The sequence below is a fragment of the Macrobrachium rosenbergii genome, chromosome 18, assembly GCF_040412425.1.
Source record: "Macrobrachium rosenbergii isolate ZJJX-2024 chromosome 18, ASM4041242v1, whole genome shotgun sequence".
NCBI lineage: Eukaryota > Metazoa > Arthropoda > Malacostraca > Decapoda > Palaemonidae > Macrobrachium > Macrobrachium rosenbergii.
The window spans coordinates 29,723,850-29,751,733 of NC_089758.1; the positions used below are offsets into that span (position 1 = coordinate 29,723,850).

The window sequence follows — 27,884 nt, forward strand, 5'->3', positions numbered from 1 at the left end:
AAAATTCGTAGTTAGTAAAAATAAACAAGCTGACACGTGCTGACATAGACTAAAAACTTTAGATTAAAAGAGGGAAGTTTGCTTGCCTATTTATGACAAGAATGCCATGTAGAAGGCCAATGGCACACCCCATGATGTGGAAATAAAAGTAATATGGGGACCCCTGGCCCTATGCAATTATATATGGTACCTGAAATAACAATGGAACAGCAATATAAAGGAAGGCACAGATACTACAGTTAGGCACTCCATAGGGGGATATTGCCATCAGTGCATCTCACGCGGTGTATGAAGGCATTATTTAAGGTTCTTTGCAGCGTCCCTTATCCCCCTAACTGCAACCCCTCTCATTCCTTTAACTGTACCTCCATTAATATTCTCTCTTCCATCTTGCTATCCGCCCTCTCCTAACAATTGATTCATAAAGCAACTGCCAGGTTTTCCTCCTGCTACACCTTTCAAGCCCTTCTACTCTCAATTCCCGTTTCAGCACTGAATGACCTCACAGGTCCCAGTGCTTGGCCTTTGGCCTAAATTCTATATTCCATTCCTACAGTCAAGCAGACAACTGAAAAGGAATTAATGTTGGCTGTGCTACTCGAACGAATGACGGTGATGAAAAAGGAAAATTAAATTATAAGAAGACTCGAAGCCTTGTGTTGGTAAATTCGTCAAGAACCGTCCTTGGTCTTCAGTAACAAAAAAAGGAAAGATTTCTCATTAAGCCCTCTACAGAATCATTTAAATGAAGACCTCATCCTGAGTCAATAACTCGAATTGGACAGACAGCATGAAATGCATTCTATTCTTTGCTCTGCTTGGTTAGAAGTCTTTGGTTGGACGTGTGTGTCTTTTAGGAAATGAATGTGTGTATATGTGTATGTTTCTTCTCGGTGTGTGATGCGTATTAAATTAGAAGAAGAGAGACTCGACGAGGATGGAAGCCAGTAGAAGGCGCATAAAGAGTGAGCGTTATAGAGAGAGAGAGAGCGAACTGGTTTTCGAGAGTTAGCTGTCAACTGTAATACTCAACAGTGTCAAGCAGAAGACAAGCTACGTCAGCTGCAATAGTGCCATTACTCCTTCCCTTCTCTCTCTCTCTCTCTCTCTCTCTCTCTCTCTCTCTCTCTCTCTCTCTCTCTCTCTCTCTCTCTCTCTCTCTACACGATTCCCGTTACAACACGGACTTGTGGTAACTTAAGGACACGAAATCATTTGTAATTAATGGGAAACTCTTATAAAAGTGTTTTGTTTTAGAAATTCGTCATTATTGTTTCTCATATTATAGTTTTCATGCCAGTTACTTCGTAGTGTATTATTACTGAATAATTTTCAGTAATGTTGAACATTAATTAATGTTGCTTTATCCCCAATTACAACGAATGTCCATGTTCATCAGATTTATTGTTAAAAAGACTGGTTTTATAAATTAATTCTAGACATTATGAGAAAAAGTAGACAAGCAGTTTAAGACTTCGTGAAATGTTTATAATCGCCTGAGAAAAATTAGGCAAAGTTAGACGTCACTGAATAATTATACTCACTTAAGAGAAAAGTAGACAACTAGACATCACAAAAGTTTGATAATTACTCAACGAAAAAGTAGGCGAGAAGGAACAACATGAAATCAGTCTTAGATTCCAACTTCAAGAGACCGAAAGTGAAGAAGAAGAAGAAGAAAACGGGAAGATGAGGGGAAGTAAGGGAGAAAGAGGAGTATAGGGGGGAGGGAAGGATAAAAGCCGACACAGGACCCCTCAGGAGGTCGTAATGCCCTCTAATGGCGAAGATCAGCCTGCCCCTTTTTCGTGAAACTCTAGACCGTCGACTTCTCTCCCGCCTTCATTATTTTCCCGCCGTGTTTCTCATGATTAGTTCGTCGTCGTCGTGTTTACTTTTTTGGGATGTAATGTTTCTCTTTTTGTTTGTTTTGAGAAAAAGTAGTGGTGTTTCTTTTTAAGGAAGACTTTTGGATTTATACGCTCTGATATACCTTATCTGTTGTTTATTAGTTTTCTGTAAAAGAAAGCTATTGTGCCGGCTTTGTCTGTAGGTCCGCACACTATTCTGTCCGTCCTCAGATCTTAGTAACTACTGAGGCTAGAGGGCTGCAAATTGGTATGTTGATCATCCACCCTTCAATCATCAAACATACGAAATTGCAGCCCTGTAGCCTCAGTAGTTTTTATTTTATTTGAGGTTAAAGTTATCCATAATCGTGCATCTAGTAACGATATAGGACAGGCCACCACCGGTCCGTGGTTAAAGTTTCATGGGCCGCGGCTCATACAGAATTACACCGAGACCACCGAAAGATAGATCCATTTTCGGTGGCCTTGATTACACGCTGTAGCGGCTGTACAGAAAACTCGATTGCATTTTGTACTTGTTTATGAATAGTCCTCATCACGATTTCTCGTAGATTTTCTCTGTAATTTTCTTAATAGACATTTGGTTACTGAGCTCACTATCATAATCTCTCCCTGTCCTGTTGTTTGATAAGGCTAGACTCGTTTATTATGTTGTTTTTTATGAATTAATCTGTTCTATTTTAACGCTGTTCCAATTAGCTTCTTTGTTTTTATAGAGAAAAATCGGTGCGGAAAAATTGCGATTCCACAAGTATCATTTTTTTTTTTTTTTTTTTTTTAGAAAGTCTCAGTTTTTTCCAATTCAGTTCTTTCAAACTCACTTTTTAATTCATGACTCTCTCCGTGATGTGTAAATGTTAGTTACTTTCACTTATGTTTCATCCCGTTCAAATACGAAAATAGAATTTTTTTTATCTAGGGTTAGTAGGCAATAAGTGAATTATGGTCGAGAAGCAACCTCTCTCTCTCTCTCTCTCTCTCTCTCTCTCTCTCTCTCTCTCTCTCTCTCTCTCTCTCTCTCTCTCTCTATATATATATATATATATATATATATATATATATATATATATATATATATATATATATATATATATATATATATATATATATATATAACCTCATCCATAGGCTGAACTCAGTGTTAAAAAGGACAAAAATAATTGAGAAAATATAATAAAAAAATTTTGTGCTTTTATTTAAACCGAATTAAATAGCTAGAATCAATAAAAAAAAATATGAAATTAAAGAAAACGAATTTATCTTAAAAAACTAAGACCTAAGAAATCCGAACTTAAAACGACTATGTTTAAATACCTTTGGAGAAACTGAACTACCCAATTGCTAATAACTTAAGCTAATTACTTACCGGACAAGTATAGTTATTCCGCCGAGGAATGAAGAGGTCAGGTCTGGTCGAATAAAAGAGAGAGACAGTACTGTTTAGTCTTAGACAGTGAAAGGATGGTTTTGTGCGAAATTGTTCGTCTCTCTCATGGCCGAAATTCCTCTTGCGGTGCGCTGTAGGCATTACTTCAGGTTCTTTGCATCGCGCCTTCGGTCCCTAGCTGCAACCCCTTTCATTCTTTTTACTGTACCTCCTTTCATATTCTCTTTCTTCCATCTTGCTATTCACCCTCTCGTAACAATTGATTCGTGGCGCAATTAACTGCTGTGAGGTTTTCCTCCTGGTACAACTTTCAAACCTTGCTGTCAATTTCCGCTTCATCGCTGAATGACGCCATAGGTTCCAGCGTTTGGCCTTAGGCCTAAGTTCTATATTCTGTTCTCTTCTATTCTTTATTCTAAGTTCTATATTCTATTCTCTTCTATTCTTTATTCTCATGGCCGAAATTGGTGTTTAAAAAAGACGAATTTTGTGGCCTGGCAGAATGACACTTGCGTTCCAGAATCCCATGTCTGGTCTGACCCAACGTGACTTGAAGCCTACGGAGCGGAGACCACACTGCGGCCGGGTAAGTAAATGTCACCTGAATTATAACGGTAACTTGACGTCCATTTACCTGTAGGCCTATGTATATGTATGTGTGTGTAGGTTTTGGATTAGTACTAAACACGGCGAAACGGCAATTCATCTATACTGTTTCGCCGTGTTTAGTACTAGCTCCCGGGGTGGTCAAATGTATTTCGCCTTGTTTAGTACTCGCCCCTGGGGGATCAAATGTCTGGTACCGAAGTGTTCACGTCTAGAACAGCGAACCCGATTATTCCCATGGAAAGAATAACGAACCCAACAATCATCCTGTAAAGAATAGCGAACCCTGATGCGAGTGGGTTCGCTAATCTTGAAATGATCCTAGGTTTTTGTTTTACCAACGAGTCCTCATAAAGGTTCTGGGCGAGCGAAAGAGTATTAGGCCTATGTCCTGTAAAACTCAAAGTTCTAATGTTCTGTGAGGTAAATCATGTACCTGACAGGTAAGAAAGAGCATTTATTTATTTATTTATTTATTTATTTATTTATTTATTTATCTGTTCATTCCCTTATTGCCCTTTTGGGCTCAACTCTAAATGTTGCTGAAAATGAAGCGTATAATTCTTTAATGCCAAGACAAATTGAAAGATGACTTTGCGTCTTTAACTAGCCCAGTATTGAAAGGAAACGACTATAAGTGGCTGGGGAGAGCGTGTTAGAAGGGCGTAACCCACTAGAGATGCCTTTAGGTTCGCTGTTTGAAAGAGGGAAAGTTATAAAAAGCAAAAAGAGGACGTTTGTATTTTTATAGGTTGGGTGTTACTTGAAATCTTTATTCGTAGTAGACTATTAGTATTATTATTATTATTATTATTATTATTATTATTATTATGAAGATACCCAGGACAGACGTACTACGGTACTCGATCAAAAGTCACATGCCAGATATTATGAAATTGATCCTTTTCAATATTCTCCAACGTATGCTTTTTATAAAAAAAATATTGTTACCCTCCCGATTGGACCATGGTAATTTCGCAATGAAGGTGAATTTTTTTGTTGACTGGCTTTTAAACACAGTTTATTTTTATGACGTACTAATATTTTGGTAGATTTTTTGTCAAAGTTTCATATGAAAAATCTGGAGGAACAGTTTCTGTTTTGAAAAAAATTCGATGAGAAAAAATAGTATGTTTAGTAATTTTGCCTCGTGGAATAATCTCAGTTTTGTTCAGTGAAAACGTCTGTAGTACAAAATTCGATAAAAATAAAAGCTAGATTCCTTGATGGTATTAGGTATAAGCAGAGGAAAGCGACTGTTGGTAGGAAGATTTATCCAGCGCCGAGACGAGCCGTTTCAAAAAGCGTCCTGTACGAAGATGGAGGAGGGAGGGTTGAATTACATTCTTGACCCTAATCCTCTTAATTAGAAAGTGTTAAGAGATTCAGCACCATATGAGGCGCGAAAAGGATCTCTTTTTGGCGCGAAATCCCACCTCCCATCCCCGTCCCCCCTTCCCCACCCCCCCACCCCCTTATCTACACTTGACCTCCATCATTTCTGTATCCGTATCTGCCCGACCTTTCAGTGACTGATCCGGTTATGAGACGCGTCACGAGAGAAAGAGAGAGAGAGAGAGAGAGGTTCTGGGAGAGTATTTTGCATTCGCTGAGATTCCTGAATCTTTCGATGAGACTTGTATTGAGGACCCTTTTCAATTACGGAAGTATCCCACCCTTTTGCAGTTTGGTCTCGCTTCATTTTGTGGTTTGGTCTAGCGTTGCTGGTTGGTCTCTATTCCTGGTTTGGTCTCGCATAGATCGTGGCTTGGTCTTTCTTCCTGGTTTGGTCTCGCTTAGACTGTGGCTTGGTCTTTCTTCCTGGTTTGGTCTCGCTTAGATGGTGGCTTGGTCTTTCTTCCTGGTTTGGTCTCGCTTAGATGGTGGCTTGGTCCTTCTTCCTGGTTTGGTCTCGCTTAGACTGTGGTTTGGTCTTTCTTCCTGGTTTGTTCTCGCTTAGATGGTGGGTTGGTCTTTCTTCCTGGTTTGGTCTTTCTTCCTGGTTTGGTCTCTCACATTGTACCTTGACATCTCTTCCTGGTTTGGACTTCAGTAGAATGTGGCTTGGTCTTTCTTCCTGGTTCGATCTCTCTCTCTCTCTCTCTCTCTCTCTCTCTCTCTCTCTCTCTCTCTCTCTCTCTCTCACACACACATTATGGTTTGATCCAACTTCCTGGTTTGGTCTCACTTAGACTGTGGCGTGATCATTCTTCCCGGTATAGTCTCTCTCTCTCTCTCTCTCTCTCTCTCTCTCTCTCTCTCTCTCTCTCTCTCATTATGGTCTTATCCCTCTTCCTGATCTGGTCTCACATTGTGGCCTGGTCTCTCTTCCCGGTTTGGTCTCTCTATCACACTGTTTCTTGGTCTTCCCTCCATTGTGTTTTGGCTAGTTTGCGGAGGACAGGTGTTATGCTGTCACCTTGTCAAACTCCACAGGTGCACTTTCCCTCAATTCTCTCCTTGTGTCTCCTGATGTCGTGCAGGTGTTATTATTATTATTATTATTATTATTATTATTATTATTATTATTATTATTATTATTATTATTATTATTATTATTATTATTATTATTCAGAAGAAGAAGAACCCTATTCATGTGGAATAAGCCCACCACAGGGGCCATTGAATTGAAATTCAAGCTTCCAAAGAACAAGGTGTTCATTATTATTATTATTATATTATTAAATGTACGTGGCATCACGTTGCCAAAGTGTGCCACTCTTCTGTAACTATAGTCACCAGGCAATCTTTACCAACCTCTCTCTCTCTCTCTCTCTCTCTCTCTCTCTCTCTCTCTCTCTCTCTCTCTCTCTCTCTCTCTCTCTCTCTCTCTCTCAAGATCCATCCAACCACAGTGCAAGTTAAATCATTGTTATTGGTCTCCCAAGGCCATATTATTCATAATATTTCATTGACACGTTTTGTAGTCGATAGTTACGTAAATAAGCATTGAATCTTCAGCATGGTCTATTTTGTTATCTTTATAATCATTTATAATTATATCTTTAATTATATATAATTATAATATCTATCCTCTCTCGAACGTGCTTAAACGTTTTGATGCCGTAAGATTTTGATACTTGTAGATTTTGTACACTTATAGATACGTACATATATGCATACATACTAAGGACCGTTAATTTGACGAAGAGTTAATTGACTATTTAGATTCTTATCGTGCGCTTCAAAGACGATACAAACACTCAGGTCGTTTGTATAAAACATGAAGCCAGCTAATACAGAAGTGTCCTTGTCTCCCGTAAATTGAATGACCAAGAAAAAAATAAAAAACAAATCACGAGTTATAAACAACGCATCCAGTATGGCGGACCAGCAGGAGGCAACAAGACCGCGCAAGAGTTCGCCGACGTAACCCGAGAGCCCCCTCTGACGTTAATCCCTTCAGGGATTAACCATCAATCCTTTGGAGGATTAGCCCTCCAGGTATCTGGCGTCCGATCTACTCCACTGCATCATCATCGGTGTCACAAAGTTTAGGAACCGGTCAGTCATCGGAGACTCAAAGGCCTCTTTCATATTGTACTGTGAGTCTGGGATCCGTTGAGCATTTAAAAGACTGTGTCAAGACCTCGCTCATTTACGGTAATTTAATTTCGCGGTTGAGTCTGCTTTTGAATCTTGTTGTAATGATGAAGATTATATAATGCTTATTCTCTTTTTCTTAATGTTCGTTTGCTCTCGTATGAACTCTCTTATTTTTTTTCTTACAATCTTGAACTGCGGAACAGTCTCCATGTGGGGATTTCGTGCAATTGTAACTTCAAAAGTTCAAGCTAAGATGCAATGCATTATTACTCTAAAACGATTCGCCTTGTATTTTATTAATATACTTTACATTTTTATGTATTTATTAACTTGTAAATGTATTTATTCTTTTCATATAACTGATCTTTCTGCATTTCCTATTGTTTTCAATCACTTCTTTCAGATGACATATTCTATGGAAGCTTGAATTTCAAGTCAATATGGCTCCTGTAGTGGGCTTGTTCCATATGAATACGTATTAATAATAATAATAATAATAATAATAATAATAATAATAATAATAATAATAATAATAATAATAATAAATCTTGTAGCGATAAAGATTATATAATGCCTGTTCTTTTTCACTCTCGTGTGAGTTTTTTCTTTCTTTAGCTTAGTGAAGAAAGAGCGTATGAAAAGCTTATAGGCCTATACATTGTCTTTTCAGTTTATTATTGTCCGTTAGAAAGTAAAAGGGGTAGTGTTTCTATTAAATATTCTGTAAAATAATTTACTGAAATTTACAGTTATCAGATGTAGCTGAAATTGAATTATAACGAAACTAGATTCATTCATAACTGTATTTGCGTTAATGTTTACAAAATCGTAGAGATTATGAAGCCCAGTCAACGTAAATAATAATAAAAAAAAATAAATGAACACCATATTTTTTGGAAGCTTGAATTTCAAGTCAGTGGCCTCCGTGGGTTTGTTCCATATGAATAGGTTCCATCTCCTGAATAATAATAATAATAATAATAATAATAATAATAATAATAATAATAATAACTGTATGGACAATGAAACTAAAACTTTTCAAATGACAAAGTCAATAGGTATATATATATATATATATATATATATATATATATATATATATATATATATATATATATATATATATATATATATAGACATATTTTATACATATTTTATATGTACACCTTGAAAGGTCTGGCTTTCGGGCCTTATCATAACCCATTACCGCTCGCCGGAAGAGGCTATGGTTTGTTGCAAGTTTCGGTATATAAAAACTGTCAGCATTAAAATTTGTGAAAAGATATTGATTGGTGCCTTTTCAGGTATTAATGAAGTTTTGGGAAAGAAAACGAACAAAATTTTATTATTATTATTATTATTATTATTATTATTATTATTATTATTATTATTATTATTATTATTATTATTATTATTACTACTCAGAAGGTGAACCCTATTCATATGCAACAGTAACAGTAGGTAATGGGAACAATACAGAAAGATTACTTATTGAAAGTAAAAGATCAAATCAACAAATCAATAAATAACAGAAAGAATAAAAGTAAATTATTAAAGTCTTACGAGAATTGTATGAGGGTAGCAATGCATTGCATCTCCGCTTGAACTTCTGAAGTTGCAGTTGGTGTGAGGATTCAGAAATGAATGTGAATCATGTCATTACCAATTTTATAGAGTTTATTGTATCGTAGGTAAAACCCGTAGGGGGTTAGTGCCGTCAGTGCACCTCATGCGGTGAACTGTAGGCGTTACTTAAATTTCCTTGCAGCGTGCCTTTGGCACCTAGTTGCAACCCCTTTCGTTCCTTTTACTGTACCTCCTTCCTTATTCTCTTCCTTCCATCATACTTTCCTCCACCCTCTCCTAACAATTGATTCATAGTGCAACTGCTTTGATGTTTTCCTCCTGTTAAACCTTTCAAACCTTTTGCTGTCAATTTCCGTTTCAGCGCTGAATGACCTCATAGGTCCTAGTGCTTGGCCTTTGGCCTAAATTCTGTATTCAGTTCAATTCAATTCAGTAATACCGTCATCAGATCTATTAATAATATTATCACTATTATTTATGTTTCATTTCTTCAGGAGAATGTTTCACTGTCTGTGTGGTGTCGAAAATTCGTTTTTTTTTTGCAAGGGGATTAAACGTGTTACTGATGAGCCCTCTGGTGTAATTGTAATATATGGCTGAAGCTGTTAAAGTGTGAATGTTCCAGTGACTGTTGTTTTGTCTTTTATAGGACCAACTCTTTTAGGGGAAATACGTAGCGTTTGTGTTTTTGTGTAATATGTATATATACATATACATATATATATATATATATATATATGTGTGTGTGTGTGTGTGTGCTGTATATTTATATATTTATATATATATTATATATATATATATATATATATATATATATATATGCATGTATATATATGTACATATATACAAATATATATAAATATATACTGTATATATTTGTATATATGTACATAATTATACATGCATATTTAATTACTTCCATATTACTGCTGGTTCTAGAGGCCCCATTTCATTCCCCAGACACAAACATTCGTCAGCAACACACCACCACGGGGGAAATATACCCCCCCCCTCTCAATCTAGTCAAAATATATTTAAACCCACGACAAAAAAAAACACAGAAAAAATGAAGAAATAATAAAAAAATAAAATAAGTTAAAATCCTAACATTAACGCGAGTGACTGCCAAGCCCATGTTCTTCATCAGCTGTAACGAGGTCGTCCTTATCCGCCCCCTCTGTATCCGTATTACAGCACCAAACGCCGAGGGGCTTCACACCCCCCCCCCTCCGTCGTCTTCTGTGCGTGTAATTTTAGCTCTCGATCTGAACACCCCCTACCCCCCAACTCCAAACCCGCTCCCCCCCACAAACGAAACACGGGAATCCTCTTAGCTCTATTTTCCATCCAACCACTTTGGATCCTCGTGACACTCGTAATCCACCTTCGAGAAACTACTTAAAATCCAATTATGGCCCTCCCTCCGAAAGGGCAGAACCGCCCGTTGGCGGGCGCCAAGGACGCTGCAAAGCCACGCCCACGACAGCGGCAGCCAGCGGCACTGTGCCAATGGGTGGGGTCAATCCGCGCGGCTGGCCCAATCAGCGACGATGCCTCGTGCCCGAGTGCCACTTTTTTCGGTGTCATGTCGATTAGTACTATGACTGAAGATAATCAAATCTATATAAATGGCAGTTCTAGCACTGATTAACTCGCGAGGGAAATAATTAAGCAATTGAAGGACGTTTCATAGCAGTTGAAACTAAGCTCCTAAACTGATGAGTGGCACCTAGAGCGGGCACCCGTACCCCAGATTTTCAGGACCGCCCACAGCCCCAATTACACTCTCGATGGCCTCTCCTCTCCTCTCTCCCGGGCCAAGATTTAGGAAAGACTTTTCTCGTGTTTTTGCAAATGAGATGTGTCTTAACGATCACCAGTCATGACGAATATATCGCATGTGAAAGCGATTCCGTAATATAAAGATCAAACGGGGCTTACCAAAGATGGCGTAGTCAATCAGGAGTTTCTACTTGGCGTCTTGTTTACTGGGGGAGAGAGAGACCTCGGCAATCTGCAAAAATTCCGTCTGTAAAAGTTAAATGAGGGTAAAACCATCGGCGGCAGCGCGTACGTGACTGGAAACGGAATTTTAAGCATTAGCAGGAAACGCCTTGAGTTTCTTTTTACGTACCCGTGTGATCGCTTAGAGGTGCTTAGGCCAATTGGCTTCTTCCTAGTCATGCCAAAACTTGGGGCCAATGGAGAGATGTGGAGCTAAAACGCTTAACTCCGCTATCATTAGTGTATGGGTTTTCCATGTGATAGAATGATAGAAGGCCTAGAGACTTAAGTGAATGATTCTCAAAGTGATATGACGCCTCTGAGCATCTCGAAAACTATAGACCGTGTTTCTGACTGGAGGTTCCGAATGATTTGAAGCACCTCAACCACCGATTAAAAACCTGATTATCGATTAATTTAGTCAGCCTGTGCCATTATTATCGAGCAGGATGTCCCGGTCCTTCCTAATTCGAGACTTGCTGTGGGGCCACAAGCGTCCAGTCGACACCGACAGCCAACAAGAGCAAGTAGGCCTAGACCTGACGATCAATCGGTGCAATTCTTCGACCAGTCGACAAGAACATTTCCCTCTCTCTTCTGAACCCCAAAATTCGCTTGACGAAGGTCGCCCCAACGTCCAGGTCATTCGCAACCTCTCGGATGACTTCCTGCCAGAAGCCCACGCCTTCAGGAGAGACGCGGAACCTGCAGGAGACGACCAACACCGGCCGTGTTCGTGTCAACCGGAATCGGACGACGACAGCCATACCTCAGGGAGAGAGAAACATGCCACTAAAACCGATTTCTTTAGTACCACATCCGATTACGAGAGGCTTTCTTTGCCTATGCCGAAGGCTCTAGCGAAGATGCCCCCAGTTCTGCCGACAACGGCGGCTGCCGCCGCCGCTGCTGTGGCTTTCCTGCAGACGAAGGCGTCTACGTCGTCGCCGCTTCGATCTGACAAACCTCCGACGCATCCTCCTCCTCCCCCTCCCCCTCCTCTCATACCAAACGTCTCCTGCGCCTCCTTCAGCGGCGGAGGAAGCGCTCGCCCTGCCCTTCGGTCCCCCTCGGAGAAGAGTTTCGGGTGCCCCCTAGTGGACGAACACCGTCGGTTCCTGCCCCTTCACATGCGGAGTGGAGGGAGACCTGTGTACAGTCCGATACCCTCTTTCATGGCGGCCTTGCCCCGCCACCACCCGCACCACCATTACCTCTGGGCAGCTCAGTACTCGTCGCTTCTCTCGTCCCTCCCTTTGCAGGGTATGTATATATGGGTCAGTCGCAGGTCAAATCCAAATCACAGGTCAAGTGTACAAAAAGGTATTAGCGTCGGTAAATGATGATATGCGGAGCGCCCAAAAGTGCTAAATCTATATATATATAAATCTATATCTATATATATATATATATATATATATATATATATATATATATATATATATATATATATATATATATATATATATATATATATATATGTGTGTGTGTGTGTATATATATTTCACATTTACATTCACATTAAAAAGGAAATGATTCACACATCGGAGGTTGAATAATAGTAATAGCAATGAGATAATAACACATGCATGGATGCAGAAGTGATGGGAATGGATTTATGATAGGAGACAGCATAATAAATAATAATAATGGGAATTTCATTTCACGGGATAGCAGTTTATTCCAGATCTGTTTTCAAGATAAAATTGGCTGGAAATTAATGTGGCAAAATACTTGAATTCCCAAGCAACAAGATATATGAAAATCAAAATGGCCGTCTCGTCTTACACTCTATTTCCAAGATTTGTTATCGATTGATTTATTCATTTACTTATTTACCTCAAGAAAAAAAAAATTTCGAGTTCTCCGTCCGTTCATTCTGATTCCTTGAAATTATTCATTAATTTATTTATTTATTTATTTATTTATTTATTTATTTATTTATTTATTTATTTATTTATTTTTTGTTCCCTAAGAAAGGTTTTAATACTCGAATTAAAATTTAAAAAATAGTACCGAAACTGAATTACAGAAGGTCTAAAGAATATTCTGTAATTCAGTCTCGAAAAACTTTATAATCTTGCGTCTTAATCGCAGCAGACATCTTGATAGCAATGTACGTTGAACTGAACTGAATATAGAATTTAGGCCAAAGGCCAAGCACTGGGACCTATGAGGTCATTCAGCGCTGAAACAGAAATTGACAGTGGAAGTTTGAAAGGCGTAACAGGGGGAAAACCTCAAAGCAGTTGCGCTGTGAATCAACTGTTAGGAGAGGGTTAAGGAAAGTAAGATGGAAGAAAGAATATGAAAGGAGCTACAGTAAAAGGAACGGAAGGGGTTGCTGCTAGGGGCCGAAGGCACGCTGCAAAGAACCTTGAAGTAATGCGTACAGTGGTCCGCACTACCCTCCTACGGGGTACAAATGTATGCATGAATATAGTTTGCTTATAAAAGTCAATCTATAGAACACTGAGCTTTAAAAGTCATCATTTTCACAAGACGGGACAGAAATGTTTAAGAATAGCTTGAGCCTCTTTCATTCCTTTTATTGTGCCTCAGTTCATATTCTCTTTCTTCCATCAGACTTTCCAGCCTCTCTAACAATTGGTTCATTGCGCAACTGCTTTGAGGTTTTCCTCCTGCTACACCTTTCGAACCTTCTTACTGTCTATAACTTTCCCTTTCAGCGCTGAATGACCTCTTAGGTCCCAGAGCTTGGCATTTGGACTAAATTCTATATCCCATTCCAGTATCACAAGATTTGTATCTTGTCTAGTAAATTAAGCTAAAAACTTTGAAGATTTATAAAAGAAATTCATGACAGGATTTGTAATCAAAATTTGACACAAACGTTTTGGAATAAATAAGACTTGTATCTTGTCTAGTCATTTATAGCCTCTTGTGATTAATTTTAAATTGTTAAAATAAAAAATTTGAAGTTTTCCTAAAGAATTTATTGAGGTAATTTCTGCCCAGTACCCGCTGCTGATTAAAATCTCAGGCGTTGGCGCAAGATATCGTTAATACTTCATTGCCTGGATTTTATGAACCCAAGGTATTCAATGCTGCATCCCCCCAAAATTGAAGCTTTTGATAGATATCTCATTTTTGTATTCCCTTCACCATCCATAGGGGAGGTAGTGCCGTCAGTGCACCTCACGTGGTACGCTGTAGGCACTACTTAGCGGTCTTTGCAGCGCCCCTTCGGCCCCTAGCTGCAACTTCTTTCGTTCCTTTTACTGTACCTCCGTTCATAATTTTTTCCTTCCACCTGACTTTCCACCCGCTCTAACAGTTGTTTTAAAGTGCAACTGCGAGGTTGTCCTTCTGCTACATCTTTCACACCTTCTTGTCAAGTTCCCTTTCAGCGCTGAATGACCTAATAGGTCCCAGCGCTTGGCCTAAACTCTATGTTCTGTTCTATTCTAATCCCTTCGCCTAAAACGTTTTTATTTACGAGAATAATTATTCAGCTGTTCTATAAGGAATTATATTTGGAAAAAACCAAAGAAAAATTTTAACTTGCAGATGAAATTCCATTCAAAAAAAAGGAAAATAGATTATTTCTTCCCTTGAAATACGGCCGGGTTTGTCAGGTATAAAATTACTGAGCAATGAATCAAGAAAAAATTTGGTATTTATTAGATTATTCGTTTTACTTTTTAATAGTGAAAGGTAAAACTATCATGTACGTTGCAAATTTGGTTCATTTCTCATCCCAGACCTGGAATTTATGTTACAAGAGACAAGTAAAGAGATGAAAAATATATTAATAGATTAGTGAGTATGTTAAATTTTCCCTTTTATGCTACCAAATTCATTGAGGATATGAGGAAAAAAGTTTGAAGCAAAACGAATTCTAGACTTGGATTCAAGATTTTTCGAATATGGTATTCTTAATTTCAACGAGTCAGTATAGGTCTCTTCTGCAATGATAATTTTCCGTCAACAGTTATTCGATAATTGAAATTTATTTACAAAAAATTACTGTTAGAATTCAGAATATTGAACTCGGCCAGTTTTTTAGCATAAAAGTAAATTATTGCCGTATCAGACGGGGAAAGTATAATGAATTTCACACCGTAGGAGACTAGTGCCGTTGTGTTCCTCAAGCGGTGTACTGTAGGCATTACTACGGTTCTTTGCAGCGTCCCTTCGGCTCCTAGCTGTAACCCCTTCCATTCCTTTTACTATACCTCTTTTCATATTCTCTTCCTTCCATCTTACTTCCTATACCCTTCTAACAACTGTGTCATTTATTTTCAGCGCAGAATGACCTCATATTTCTCAGCGCTTGGCTCATGGCCTACATTTTATATTGCGATTCCATGACGAATTTTACAACGACAATGAAAATTCCTGTAGAAACATATAACTGTACTTTGGCTGGTAACGTTCCAGTATCTGAGCATTTCTTTCGGAATTCTAAGTGACCTTCAAATGCCAAAATTTGCACTTTTAAGAATTTGACTTATTTTGATGATTACCAACGACAATCAGTACTTAAACGAAAGATTATTGATGTCAACATTATGAGCCAAAGACCCATGTCGAGATGCAGCTGTTTTTTTTTTTTTAAATAAAATTATATTGAATAAGCTACTATATTGCGGTAAGACATTATTCTTTGATATATTTTTGTTCCGACGAGAATATAAACCTATACGCTTTCGATGCGTAGGATCCGGTCCTATGAAAATTTACAAATGTCTGTTGATTTGGTACATCTGTCCGATTTACTCTGCTTTTCTGGAAAATACGAGTAAAAGATGATTATCATTACCGTCGTTATTGTGAATAAGGAGAATATTCGTTATATATTGTATCATTTCTAGCGTAACCTAAACGGTAATACTTTTTAGCATTACGAAAGTAATGACTTTTATCAATGATTTCTCTGTACTGTTATTATTGTGAACTGTCTCTTACATTATTATTATTATTATTATTATTATTATTATTATTATTATTATTATTATTATTATTATTATTATTACGGTAATACTTTTTAACATTACAAAATTATTGACTTTTATCAATGATTTCTCTATACTGTCATTATTGTGAACTGTTTCTTTTATTATTATTATTATTATTATTATTATTATTATTATTATTATCATTATTATTAATATTGCTCAATTTTCATTGGAATAAGGAAAACTGAACTTTATTTGAATTTGTTTGAAGCCTATGTTTCGTTCAGATAGGAAAAGAAATCCTATAATCTGGCAATCGGGTCTATGTAATAATATCTTTTCATTATCAATTTGTCGAATAAGCATTAACTGACAAATTCATTCTGTGCATTTTTAAATTTTCCGTGCAACTAAAATCTCTAAAGTATAAGCGAGGTTTTTTTTGACCTGACGGTAAATCTCCACAACCGATATCACTGTAACCAATGGTGGATGCTAAGCGAGGACTTCCGCCATTCACGATTAGCGTCAGCGATATCGACTGTGGATATTAACCGTCAGGTTAAATAAATCACTATATTTAATTATATCAATTAAAACTGACCAATGGTAATGGTTGATTACTCTGGAGGTGTTTAGATAATGACTTGTCCTAATGATCCCATTCACTTATGAGAATTTATTGTCTCTAAGGCGGACAGAAAATGTCCTTTTAACTGAGCAGACGTTTTGAAATGTTACCATAATTTTCCATAATCTTTCCTTTGACACAAGAAAATTTCATATCAGGCATCCAGTTATTACTATCATGAATTCCAGTATTCATTCCTTTTTTTTTTTTAACCTGATAGAGATGGGTGGAATATTTTGTAATACAAATTCGATTGACGCTGTCATAACTATCATAAATTCCTTTCTTTTCTTTTGCAAAATTGAAAGATATGAAAATTTTTTCGTTTTGAAAATATAAATTTAGCTCTGGTAAAGAATGAATTTTTAAATCTAAAATTATTTAAATTCAAGATTTGCTTAATAAAAGAAAAATCGTGTTTCAAAGTTTGCCATTTTACAAACAGAAGCCAACGTTTGTAAGGAGTCATTTTAACTTTTTCTGTCCACCCTCAGATCTTAAAAACTACTGAGGCTAGAGGGCTGCAAATTGGTATGTTGATCATCCACCCTCTAATCATCAAACATACCAAATTACAGCTCTCTAGCCTCAGTAGTTTTTATTTTATTTAAGGCTGAAGTTAGCCATAATCGTGCTTCTAGCAACGATAAAGGATGGGCCACCACCGGGCCGTGGTTAAAGTTTCGTGGGCCCCGGCTCATACAGCATCATACCGAGACCACCGAAAGATAGATCTGTTTTCGGTGGACTTGATTATACGCTGTAGTGACTGTACGGAAAACTCGATTTTTTTTTTTTTGCATTTTTTTTATCTGTTAATGAACTATTCAATTAAAAAAAAAAAGAAATATTGTACTTTGATTTTAAATACAGAATCAGCTCTGTAAATCTGTCATTTTACCACCAAGCGAAACTATTTAAATCATTCATTATACCGATAGAAATCGCCATATAAAATTTGCCCATAATTTACAGACGGTAATCACTATTCTAAATCTGTAAAATTACCGACAATATCACGAATCTTTCCTTTTACTGTACCTCCTTTCATATTCTATTTCTTCCATCTTACTTACCACCCTCTTCTAACAATTGATTCATGGTGCAGCTGCGAGGTTCTTCCCCTGTCACACCTTTCAAACCTTTTACTGTCAGTTTCCGTTTCAGCGCTGAATGACCCCATAGGTCCCAGTGCCTGGCCTTTGGCCTAAAGTCTATATTCAATTCAATTCAATATCACGAATTTAAAATATAGTATTTTACAGGAATAATCGTTAATCTTTAATATGCCTCTGTATAGGAGTATAAAAAAAAGGCATTTTAAATCTTTTGGTTTTTCTATAAAAACAATCGATTTAAACACGCAAATTTCGTGACAGAAAACACTGGACAATTTATTGCCAGATATCTCCAGAAATCACAATTTCAAATCCGCCATTTTACTAAATGAATATTTCTCAAAATTTTTAATCCGCCATTTTATCTGACGGAAATCGCCATCTTGAAAAAGGGAGCGGCGCCATTTATTCCCAGGCAGATTTATTTTTTCCTTAAGCCTAAACCACAGAAATCGACTTTTTTGAACAATTATAGAGCTCATATTTTCTTCTAATCTGGGAAAGTGATATACTAAGTCTCCTTAAGTTAAGCCTGATGATAAATAACCGTTTTTTACCGGTAAAATTAAGTATATTTTTTTATTTTAATGAAATATACTTCACTTAGAACGCTCATTGTCAATAAAATTCCAAACTCGGAACATATACCTAAATATTAACAAGAAAGTCTGCGCAAGTTAAGACTGATGGCAAATAACCTTTTTGGCGTGAAAATTAAGTATATTTTCTTTTAACAAAATATACTTAATTTAGAATGCTCATTGTCAATAAAATTCAATAATGGGAATATACATAAATGCTGGCTAGCTTCCAAAATTTTATAGTCTATAGCAAATATAAACATTTTAATTTATTTCGCAATTTCGATATTATTATTATTATTATTATTATTATTATTATTATTATTATTATTATTATTATTATTATTATTATTATTATGCAGAAGATAAAGCCAGGTCATATGAAACAAACCCACCATAGGGGAGACTGACTAGCAATTCAACCTTCCAAAGAGTATTATGGTGTTCAATAGAAACAAATAAAAAATGGGCCGAAGTATCTTCGGCGCAATCGAGTTTTCTGTACAGCCGCTACGACGTATAATCAAAGCCACCGAAAATAGATCTATCTTTCGGTTGTCTCGGTATAATGCTGTAGGAGCCTCGGCCCATGAAACTTTAACCACGGCCCGGTGGTGGCCTATCCTATTTCGTTGCCAGGCACACTATTATGGCTAAATTTAACCTTATATAAATAAAAACCGCTGAGGCTAGAGAGCTGCAATTTGGTATGTTTGATGATTGGAGGGTGGATGATCAACATACCAATTTGCAGCCCTCTAGCCTCAGTAGTTTTTAAGATCTGAGGGCGGACAGAAAAATTGCGGACAGAATAAAGTGGGGATGGACAGACAAAGCCGGCACAACAGTTTTCTTTTACAGAGAACTAAAAGTAACAGAAGGTAATGGGAAATGCAGAAAGAGGAGATCACTTATTAAATAGAAAGGATAGGACTGGATATTATCCAATTTCACTACCACCACGAACTGAAAGAATTAAAGGCACAGAAATATATATATATATATATATATATATATATATATATATATATATATATATATATATATATATATATATATATATATGGAAAAACGAGAGGCAAAACCTTGCTTGACCACACAGAAGCGATAGGCCTCGCCGCTTGAAAGAAATAAGATTATATTTGGGAAAACGTGAAAAGAGAACGATTTCAAAACGTGACAACATTAAAATAAGTTGGTTGGTTGTATATTAATAATCGATTTAAAAAAAATAGACAAAGAAATGCAAGGCAGGTCTTCTGTTTATCAACTTTTCCTTAAACTGAACTTTAACCCATTTTGAAAATCAATAACTGATGATAAACATTTTTTTTTTACTTTTTCAACAACTTTAAATCATTTTGAAAATCAATAACCGATAAAAAAAAATGTTATAAAAAAATATGTTTATCAACTTCTCCAACAACTTTAACCCATTTTGAAATCATTCCTGAACAACAAAATAAATTTCTAACAAAGCTACCACCTTCTACAAGGATTTTGGTATTTTTATCATTTATATATATATATATATATATATATATATATATATATATATATATATATATATATATATATATATGCTTTCTTTAATAAACGCCTCAAGAAGAGGCCCACTGGAGAACGAATCTGTTGGGCATATTATAACAAAAACACCTTTCATTTTCCTATGTGGAATACAAATGAACAGTATATTTAATAAAGATTTTAGTCATATTTATTTTATATGCTAAGTATTTATTTTAAACATAAAAGTTTAATAGATATCGTTGGTTCTATCTAATATCATTCTTCATTTTTTACGTTCATATTTCAACACTGAATTTTACTAGAATGTCATCATTCACCTATTCATTATTAATCATATCATTAATTTATACATTTCACCTTCATTACGGCGCTGAATAATCCTGACGGGTTCCGGCGCTTCGTCTTCAAGACCTAAATTTCAAAATCAATCAGTCAACATATCTTCGTGTCTAAGAAAGTTGCCAGTATTTTTATTTATATATACAAGGTCAAAAAAGTCTTTGAAAAGGATTGCGGTTTAATCACGTAATTAGATAGGATGTTAAAAAAATTACGTATTCTTTCTTGTACTATCGTAAATATACATCATGCAGCGAGATTTACTTTTATAAGGTAAATAATGGCTTCTGAATGAAAAGAAGGATATATCTCTTACGATGCCATTGTGAATTTTCACCTTTTAAAATTTAATTTCAACCACGTACTGGTGATTCCTGATGCACTGAAATATATTGAATAATTTCATGTTCTTCAGACTCATTTTCAAAAATATCTCCATTGAAATAATTGCAGATTATTGATGATTCTTAATATTTTTTCTGGTATTATTATTGACACGATATCAAAACTTCGTATTGATAAGATGAAAATTCCAGCCTTATCAAATTTACTTTCTCCATCGTTTATTATTATTATTATTATTATTATTATTATTATTATTATTATTATTATTATTATTATTATTATTATTATTATTATAAAGTCTGTAACAGTCCATAATGGCTAAAGCAGTTTTGATAATTCCTCAGTTACATTTGTCCACGAATTTTGGTCTCGTTCAGAATCCATCCAAGTTCCAGTAATTTTCACGTGATATTCCTTTTTATTTTAACCCGAAAATATTCGTATTTAAATTAGTGAGCAGGTAAACATATCCCGTCTTAGCTACACAAAGAACTCAACTCCAGGTATATTGAGGAAAAAATTAAATCCATAGGTGCCGTAAGTTTTAATCAACATTTGTGCACATATTTCTTTTGTAATGGCGGGTGGGTGAGGTGTTAATTTTTGGGGGAGGGAGGCGGAATTGGCCGTTATGGGATGCTTTGAGATTTCGTTTCTTCATGGCCCTATTGCGGTATCAGTTACGAAATTGTATTTTTGAAAATGTCGAAGATATTCGAGAGTCAAATTTCAGAAAAAAATTTATGAGTAGTGATATAATTCAATACATAACGAGTTATACTTTGTATATATAAACTGGTGTTGCCGACGAGATAAAATAATGAAATTGTTACAGTTATTGTTACCAAACAAACTTTATTTCATAAGCGAAGTACGGCTTCACAAATAACGAAATCCTTCGAGTACAACTTATCAAAAAGAACGAGCCCCGCAAATGTCATCCGGAGTTTATACTTTCGATCCATCGGGTTCCCCACTTTTGTTGACATTCCCCTGTCATGTCCGCGCTGTCGTATCTGTATCTCCCCGAGGCAGGGGGTTGCTGGGGGGCGGGGAGGACATTTGCACAAGACGTTGTTGACATCAACGAGACCTCAAAGAAATCTGCTAGTCTCATTTATCATTTTATCTCGCGCTGTTGTGATGGTGGGGACGTGTTTTTCATGTTTGTGTCGACGTCTTATTTGTTTTTCCGAGGAACGGGGTCAGTAGCTCTATCTGTGCGGGACTTTCTTGCTATTCGGGTTTGATGCAGCGTTTGTGTTGGTTGACTGGAGATTGAGTTGCTTCATTTTGCATTTTGGCACCGTCTTTTTTAGATTTAGGTTATCATCCTTCCCTAAGGAACTCCTCCATAAAAGTCGACAGAAAGGTGTTCGTCTTCGAAGTAGTTTCGTGAAATCAATAAACAATAGACCCATAAAGGGACGTGGGGTGGGGGAAGGTAGTGCCGTCAGGGTTCTTTGCAGCGTCCCTAATTCGGCCCCTAGCTGCAACCCCTCTCATTCCTTTTACTGTATCGCCGTTCGCATTCTCTTTCTTCCATCTGACTTTCCATCCTCTCCTAACAATTGTTTCATAGTGCAACTGCGAGGCTATCCTCCTGTTACACCTTTCAAACCTTTTTACTGAATGCCCTCATAGGTCATACCACTTGGTCTCTGGCTTAAACTCAATATTCTATATCCTATTCAATATAAAATATTGAATAGAAAGCAGGTTTAACTCATTACATTTCCATTTGTTTACTGTCAAATCAATTCATTTTTTTTATCTATAGTGCCCGATACGGTAACAAACAGCAACTGTTTTCCTGCCTGAGCCTTACACAGAGTTTTCAAAGAACGACGATTTTATCACGTATGTAAGTAGCCTATGTACGTCAAGAAAATCCTGGCCTCCTCACTAGTTGCAATCTGAGATCTTTCTCATATTGTTTTGAGATTAAGTTACTTCTTTTTTTTCACCGTCTTTTTACTTTGGGTTATCATTCTCTCTCTTGATAAAGCTTTAAAGACCGATAACTGATAACTGTCAACCCTACTAATATGTTATACTTGAATAAATTATCATCTTAATTCATGAGGAACTCCATAAAGGCGACGTAATTGCTTCAAGACTTCTCTCTTCAAAATACTTTCGCAAAATCAGTAAAAACAAGTAAAAAATGCGCCGAAGAAATCGAGTTTTCTGTGCAGCTTATGACCAAGGCCACTGAAAATCTTTCGGTGGTTTCGATGCAATGCTGTATGAGCCGCGGCCAATGAAACTTTAACCAAGGCCCGATGGTGGCCTGTCCTATTTCGTTGCCAGATGCACAATTATTACTAAATTTAACCTTAAATAAAACAAAAACTACTGAGGCTAGAGGGCTGCAATTTGGTTTGTTTGATGATTGGAGGGTGGATGATCAACATACCAATTTGCAGCCCTCTAGCCTCAATAGGTCTTAAGATCAGAAAAAGTGCGGACAGAGAAAAGTGCTGACGAACAAACAAAGCCGGCACAATAGTTTTCTTTTCAGGAAACTAAAAATGAAAACACTGAATTAATTCCATTTCCAGTTTTTTTCCATTTTCGGATTGTTTCATTTCTTTTAGCATGTAAAAAAGGTAGATGTAATTAATTCCTGTTCCTGATTAATAATAATAATAATAATAATAATAATAATAATAATAATAATAATAACAGATTATTTATGAGCTTTGACAGAAATACACTGTATGTATATTTTTTGTTAATTCATGCCCTTGTATACATAATTTGCAGAAATCAAATTTCCGTTGGTGTTTTATACATATGTTATTTATACACCAAATTTACCTATACTGAAAATTTACCAAGAATACATCGTCGTAGATTCAGATAAATCAAACATCATTGTAGAGATGGAAATACCAACAATTATGTTACAAATATCTCCATATATATTCAACATATGTATGCATGTATGTGTACGTATACTTAAGTATGTACGTCAAGAACTGAGCGAGATCTTTCTGAGCGTCATAAGCAGATATTGAACAACTCAAGGGTTGGAGCCCATGCAGTCTCTCGAGGAAGGACCCATTCTTCGAACAAAAATCCTCCCCCCCTCCACCGTTTTATTGAGGGGGAGGGGATGTGGGTGGGGCGGGAAAGGGTGTTGCAGATTTTAGGAAATAGTTCAGTATGACAAACATAAAATCGGAATATGTAATATTCTGATTCAAGTTAGTCGGAATATATATTATACCGACAAAACTTGAAAATTATTTTCACTCTTCATTTTTTTCCAAGCGTATACACACACACAAAACATTTTATGTGTATATCTATATCTATATATATATATATATATATATATATATATATATATATATATATATATATATATATATATATAATATTACATATGTATACATGCATATTGCAATGCAATTGTTTATCTCTCTTGAATAAAAACAGTTCAAGGGTTTGGCATACCGTATAATCAGAGTTATATGATTTTTTAGAATCTAGATTACTGTATAGCCTGTACCTGCAAGAAAATTATTACTCGAAAATTTTCACTTGGCGGCAGATTTCCATTATGTAAAGGAAACCTATTTTTGCACTCCTTGCCTTGGGATTGATTTAGTCACAAAACAGCATTGCCTCAAGACTGCAGATTCAGAAAAAATATGAATGATTTAAATCACATAATTGCCCGTTGGCAAGTGTTTGTCGTCATATAAATAAAGATAAACCCTTTCTTTTTTCATAACTTCATTTCCGTGGCTTATAGATATTTAACTACTGGTATGCATAACATTACCTTCTGTTACTTCTTTCGAATGAACACCATATTCTTTGGGAGATTGAATTTCAAGTCAGTGGCCCCTGTGGTGGGCTTGTTTCATATGAATAGGGTTCATCTTCTGATTAATAATAATAATAATAATAATAATAATAATAATAATAATAATAATAATAATAATAATAACATTATTTATGAGCTTTGACAGAAATACACGGTATGCATTTTTGTTAATTCATGCTCCTGTATACATAATTTGAAAAAAATCAAATTTTCGTTCGTATTTTATACATGTTTTATTTATACTCCACATTTACATTTACTGAAAATTTATCAAGAATTCATCATGATATATTCAGATGAATCAAATACTATTGCACAAATGGAAACATCGGTAATTATGTATAAATTTTTTCTTTGGAAACTGCCTGTTTCTGATAACCAAGTGCATCCCAGAAACTCTAGGAATTCAGTTCCTACCAAATATTGCATTATCTCTGTTACCTACCTTTGTGTTTAAACCATCTAGCACAGCCACCCTTTCTCATTCGTTAAACCCAGCTGGTCGCAGGCTCATATGCTAACTCAGGAACTTTTTCTTGCAATGTAAGCTTTTCCAGGTATACACAGACACACACACACATAAAAATGTGTGTATATATTTATATATTGTTTATGTATATATACATATACAGATAATATATATATAATATTTATATATACATAATTTATCTGTATGTATATATTAATACATATAGGTATATATATATTTATATATATATTTATTTATTTATATATTTATTCACTTACCTCACTTCCAGATTACGAAGTGACAAGCCCGAGCAACCCACGAGGCAGTGGAAACAGCTCTCCCGTCCCGGTACCTGTTCCCGTCTACGTGAGGACAAGGCCCTCAGCCATGCCCGACACCTCCACCAAGAAATACAGGAGGTCAAGGACTGTTTTCACAGGTTGGTCCTCTCTCTCTCTCTCTCTCTCTCTCTCTCTCTCTCTCTCTCTTCATTTATTCATTTAGATGTTTCTCATGCGTGATTCAGCAAGTATAGGAAAATTAAAAATCTTTTTAAGGAAACGTGTTAATGTACAGTACATGAATGAATTGGTATAATTCTCTCTCTCTCTCTCTCTCTCTCTCTCTCTCTCTCTCTCTCTCTCTCTCTCTCTCTCTCTAACATATACACTTACAGTGATTATATATATATATATATATATATATATATATATATATATATATATATATATATATATATATATATACATATACATATACATATACATATACATGTGTGTGTATGTGTATGCGTGTGCATGTATGTTTACTCATACGACTGTCAATAAAGCAAGATTTCCAGACGTCTCTGATAAACATGATATTGTTGAACCATCTTCAAACTGAACTTTCAGTCAAAATCGTTCTATACTACTAATAAAAAAAAACTAATCCTTTATTTTTCCTCTTCCAGAACTCCAACTGGTAGGTCTAGAACGAAGGTTCGAGGCCCAGAAATACCTGAGCACGCCTGACCGCGTCGACCTGGCCAGGTCTCTGGGCCTGACCCAACTCCAGGTCAAGACCTGGTACCAGAATAGGAGGATGAAGTGGAAGAAACAGGTAAGAAAGATAAACCAGATTTTTTCTTTAGACTAAGCGAGGAAATGTGGGATAAAATGATGATATGATGTGGGTATTATTTCTGAATTATCGTACTTAAAACTGGAAGTTCTGGACAGACAGAATTGCAGACAGAATTGCAGACAGTTATACCTACTGACACGCAGACAGAGATGGCAAGAGCAACACAGATCCAGAGCATTACGCATGCGCATGTAGTCTTAACTTTTATGCAGCTTTCACTTATCTTTTCTATACGAATTTATTTTTCATTTTTATGGTGCCATGAGAAAATTTTTTTTTTTTTTATCATTTCGCTTAATATTCGGCGTCAGGGTAAAACTAATTATTGCCTCGTCGAAGAATGTATAGTTTTTACGTTAGGATATGCGCTTATTTCCGTTGGCTGAATTACCCAGAAAGATGTGTCAAGATTTTTAGAGAAAATTGATGGAATGTGCGTATGTATGCATATATATATATGAGAGAGAGAGAGAGAGAGAGAGAGAGAGAGAGAGAGAGAGAGAGAGAGAGAGAGAGAACCACAACAAACAAAACAACAACGCAACAAACCTCCCTATCGGCCTAAAAACGCCCACCACCCAAAACGGACACCCAAAAGGCGTCGTGTGAGCCTTAAGCAAATCGAGTTCACATTTAATGTAAACCACCGGTTGGAGGGGAGTCCCTTGTCTCCTCTAAGACGCCCTAATGAGCCCGAAAGCTGAACAAACTGGGCGGGTAAAAGCCCTTTTGGTAAAAATAATCCCGCTCCTCTCGCGAGAAGAAAGAAAGGCAGAGCCGCCGCAGCTCACGAGACGGTCTGAAAAGACTCTTGTTTATTTTACCCCGAGTCGATTCCGTTTCTTCTCGTGGGGTACTTCCGTGTGTGTGTGCGTGTGTGTGTATGTGTGTGTGTGTGTGTGTATTCGTGTGTGTGTGTTCTGAGTGTTTATGGAGAGATTTTCGGGATGATCTTGCTCGCTTTGCTTTTCTCAGGACGGGGCTTATCCTGCTGTAGCGCAGATCGCTTCATACACACGAACACATATCTATAGGCCTATATATATATATATATATATATATATATATATATATATATATATATATATATATATATATATATATATATATACATATATATATGATTATAATTACATTGACACGTGATTTGTATGTTTGCATGTCGCACTTTTTACCACGGAAAATTAACAACAGAGTTCAGTGGAAAAACTGGGTTTCAATCCTAACCGGTTTCGACTTATATATCTAAGCCACCCACAAGACTTTCCCCACCTTCAGAGGGGTGTGGTTTTATATATATATATATATATATATATATATATATATATATATATATATATATATATATATATATATATATATATATATATATATATAAAAACAAGTGCATTTTGCAACGTGATTAACTTATTGTCAAGCAGTTCCTTCTAGTTTACTGTAAAACTAATCATAAGTGTAAGTAGCCATTAAAAAGTCATTAATCCCGATTGTTTCTCTTATTCCGAAAAAAAATCCTGATTAGTAAATCCTCTTAGACCGACGAATCCTTTCAACTAATTATATCTCCATGACGCCCTTGATGCATGCTCTGAAGCTTCGGGTCTTGATCTCAACGACGCCCTTGTTTCTTTCCTCCCCCCCTTCAGGTGATGCAGGACGGCAGCAAGGAACCCCCGACGAAGCCCAAGGGGCGCCCTAAGAAGAACTCGGTGCCCTCCTTCGCCGAACTGCAGAGGATGAGAGAAGAGGAGCGCCTGAAGGCGGCGCCGGAAGTCTCGCTTCCCGCTGCCGCCTCCACCTCTTGGCCAGCGGGCTCCGAGGAAGGACCTAGGCCGAGAACCCAAGGGGAAGAGGAGGAGGAGGAAGAAGAGGAAGAGGAAGAGGAGGAGGAGGAGGACGAAGAGGAATACGAAGAAGAGGGGGAGGATGATAACGCGGAGGTTGAGAAGAGAATGGCGGGAATAGGCATGGAAGTGGAAAGA

At 36.5% G+C, this 27,884-nt stretch overlaps 1 protein-coding gene across 1 annotated transcript in view; it reads left to right on the forward strand.

The window, feature by feature from the left end:
- The first annotated feature begins 10,557 nt into the window (after nt 1-10,557).
- LOC136848239 (H2.0-like homeobox protein) overlaps nt 10,558-27,884 on the forward strand; it is an 18,686-nt gene continuing 1,359 nt past the window's right edge. The window contains exons 1-4 of the mRNA XM_067120598.1: nt 10,558-12,264; nt 25,067-25,216; nt 25,730-25,878; nt 27,549-27,884. The exon at nt 27,549-27,884 is cut by the window's right edge and continues 1,359 nt beyond it. Coding sequence (XP_066976699.1) covers nt 11,451-12,264; nt 25,067-25,216; nt 25,730-25,878; nt 27,549-27,884 — 1,449 coding nt within the window. The 5' untranslated portion in view covers nt 10,558-11,450. The remainder of the gene's footprint in view (nt 12,265-25,066; nt 25,217-25,729; nt 25,879-27,548) is intronic.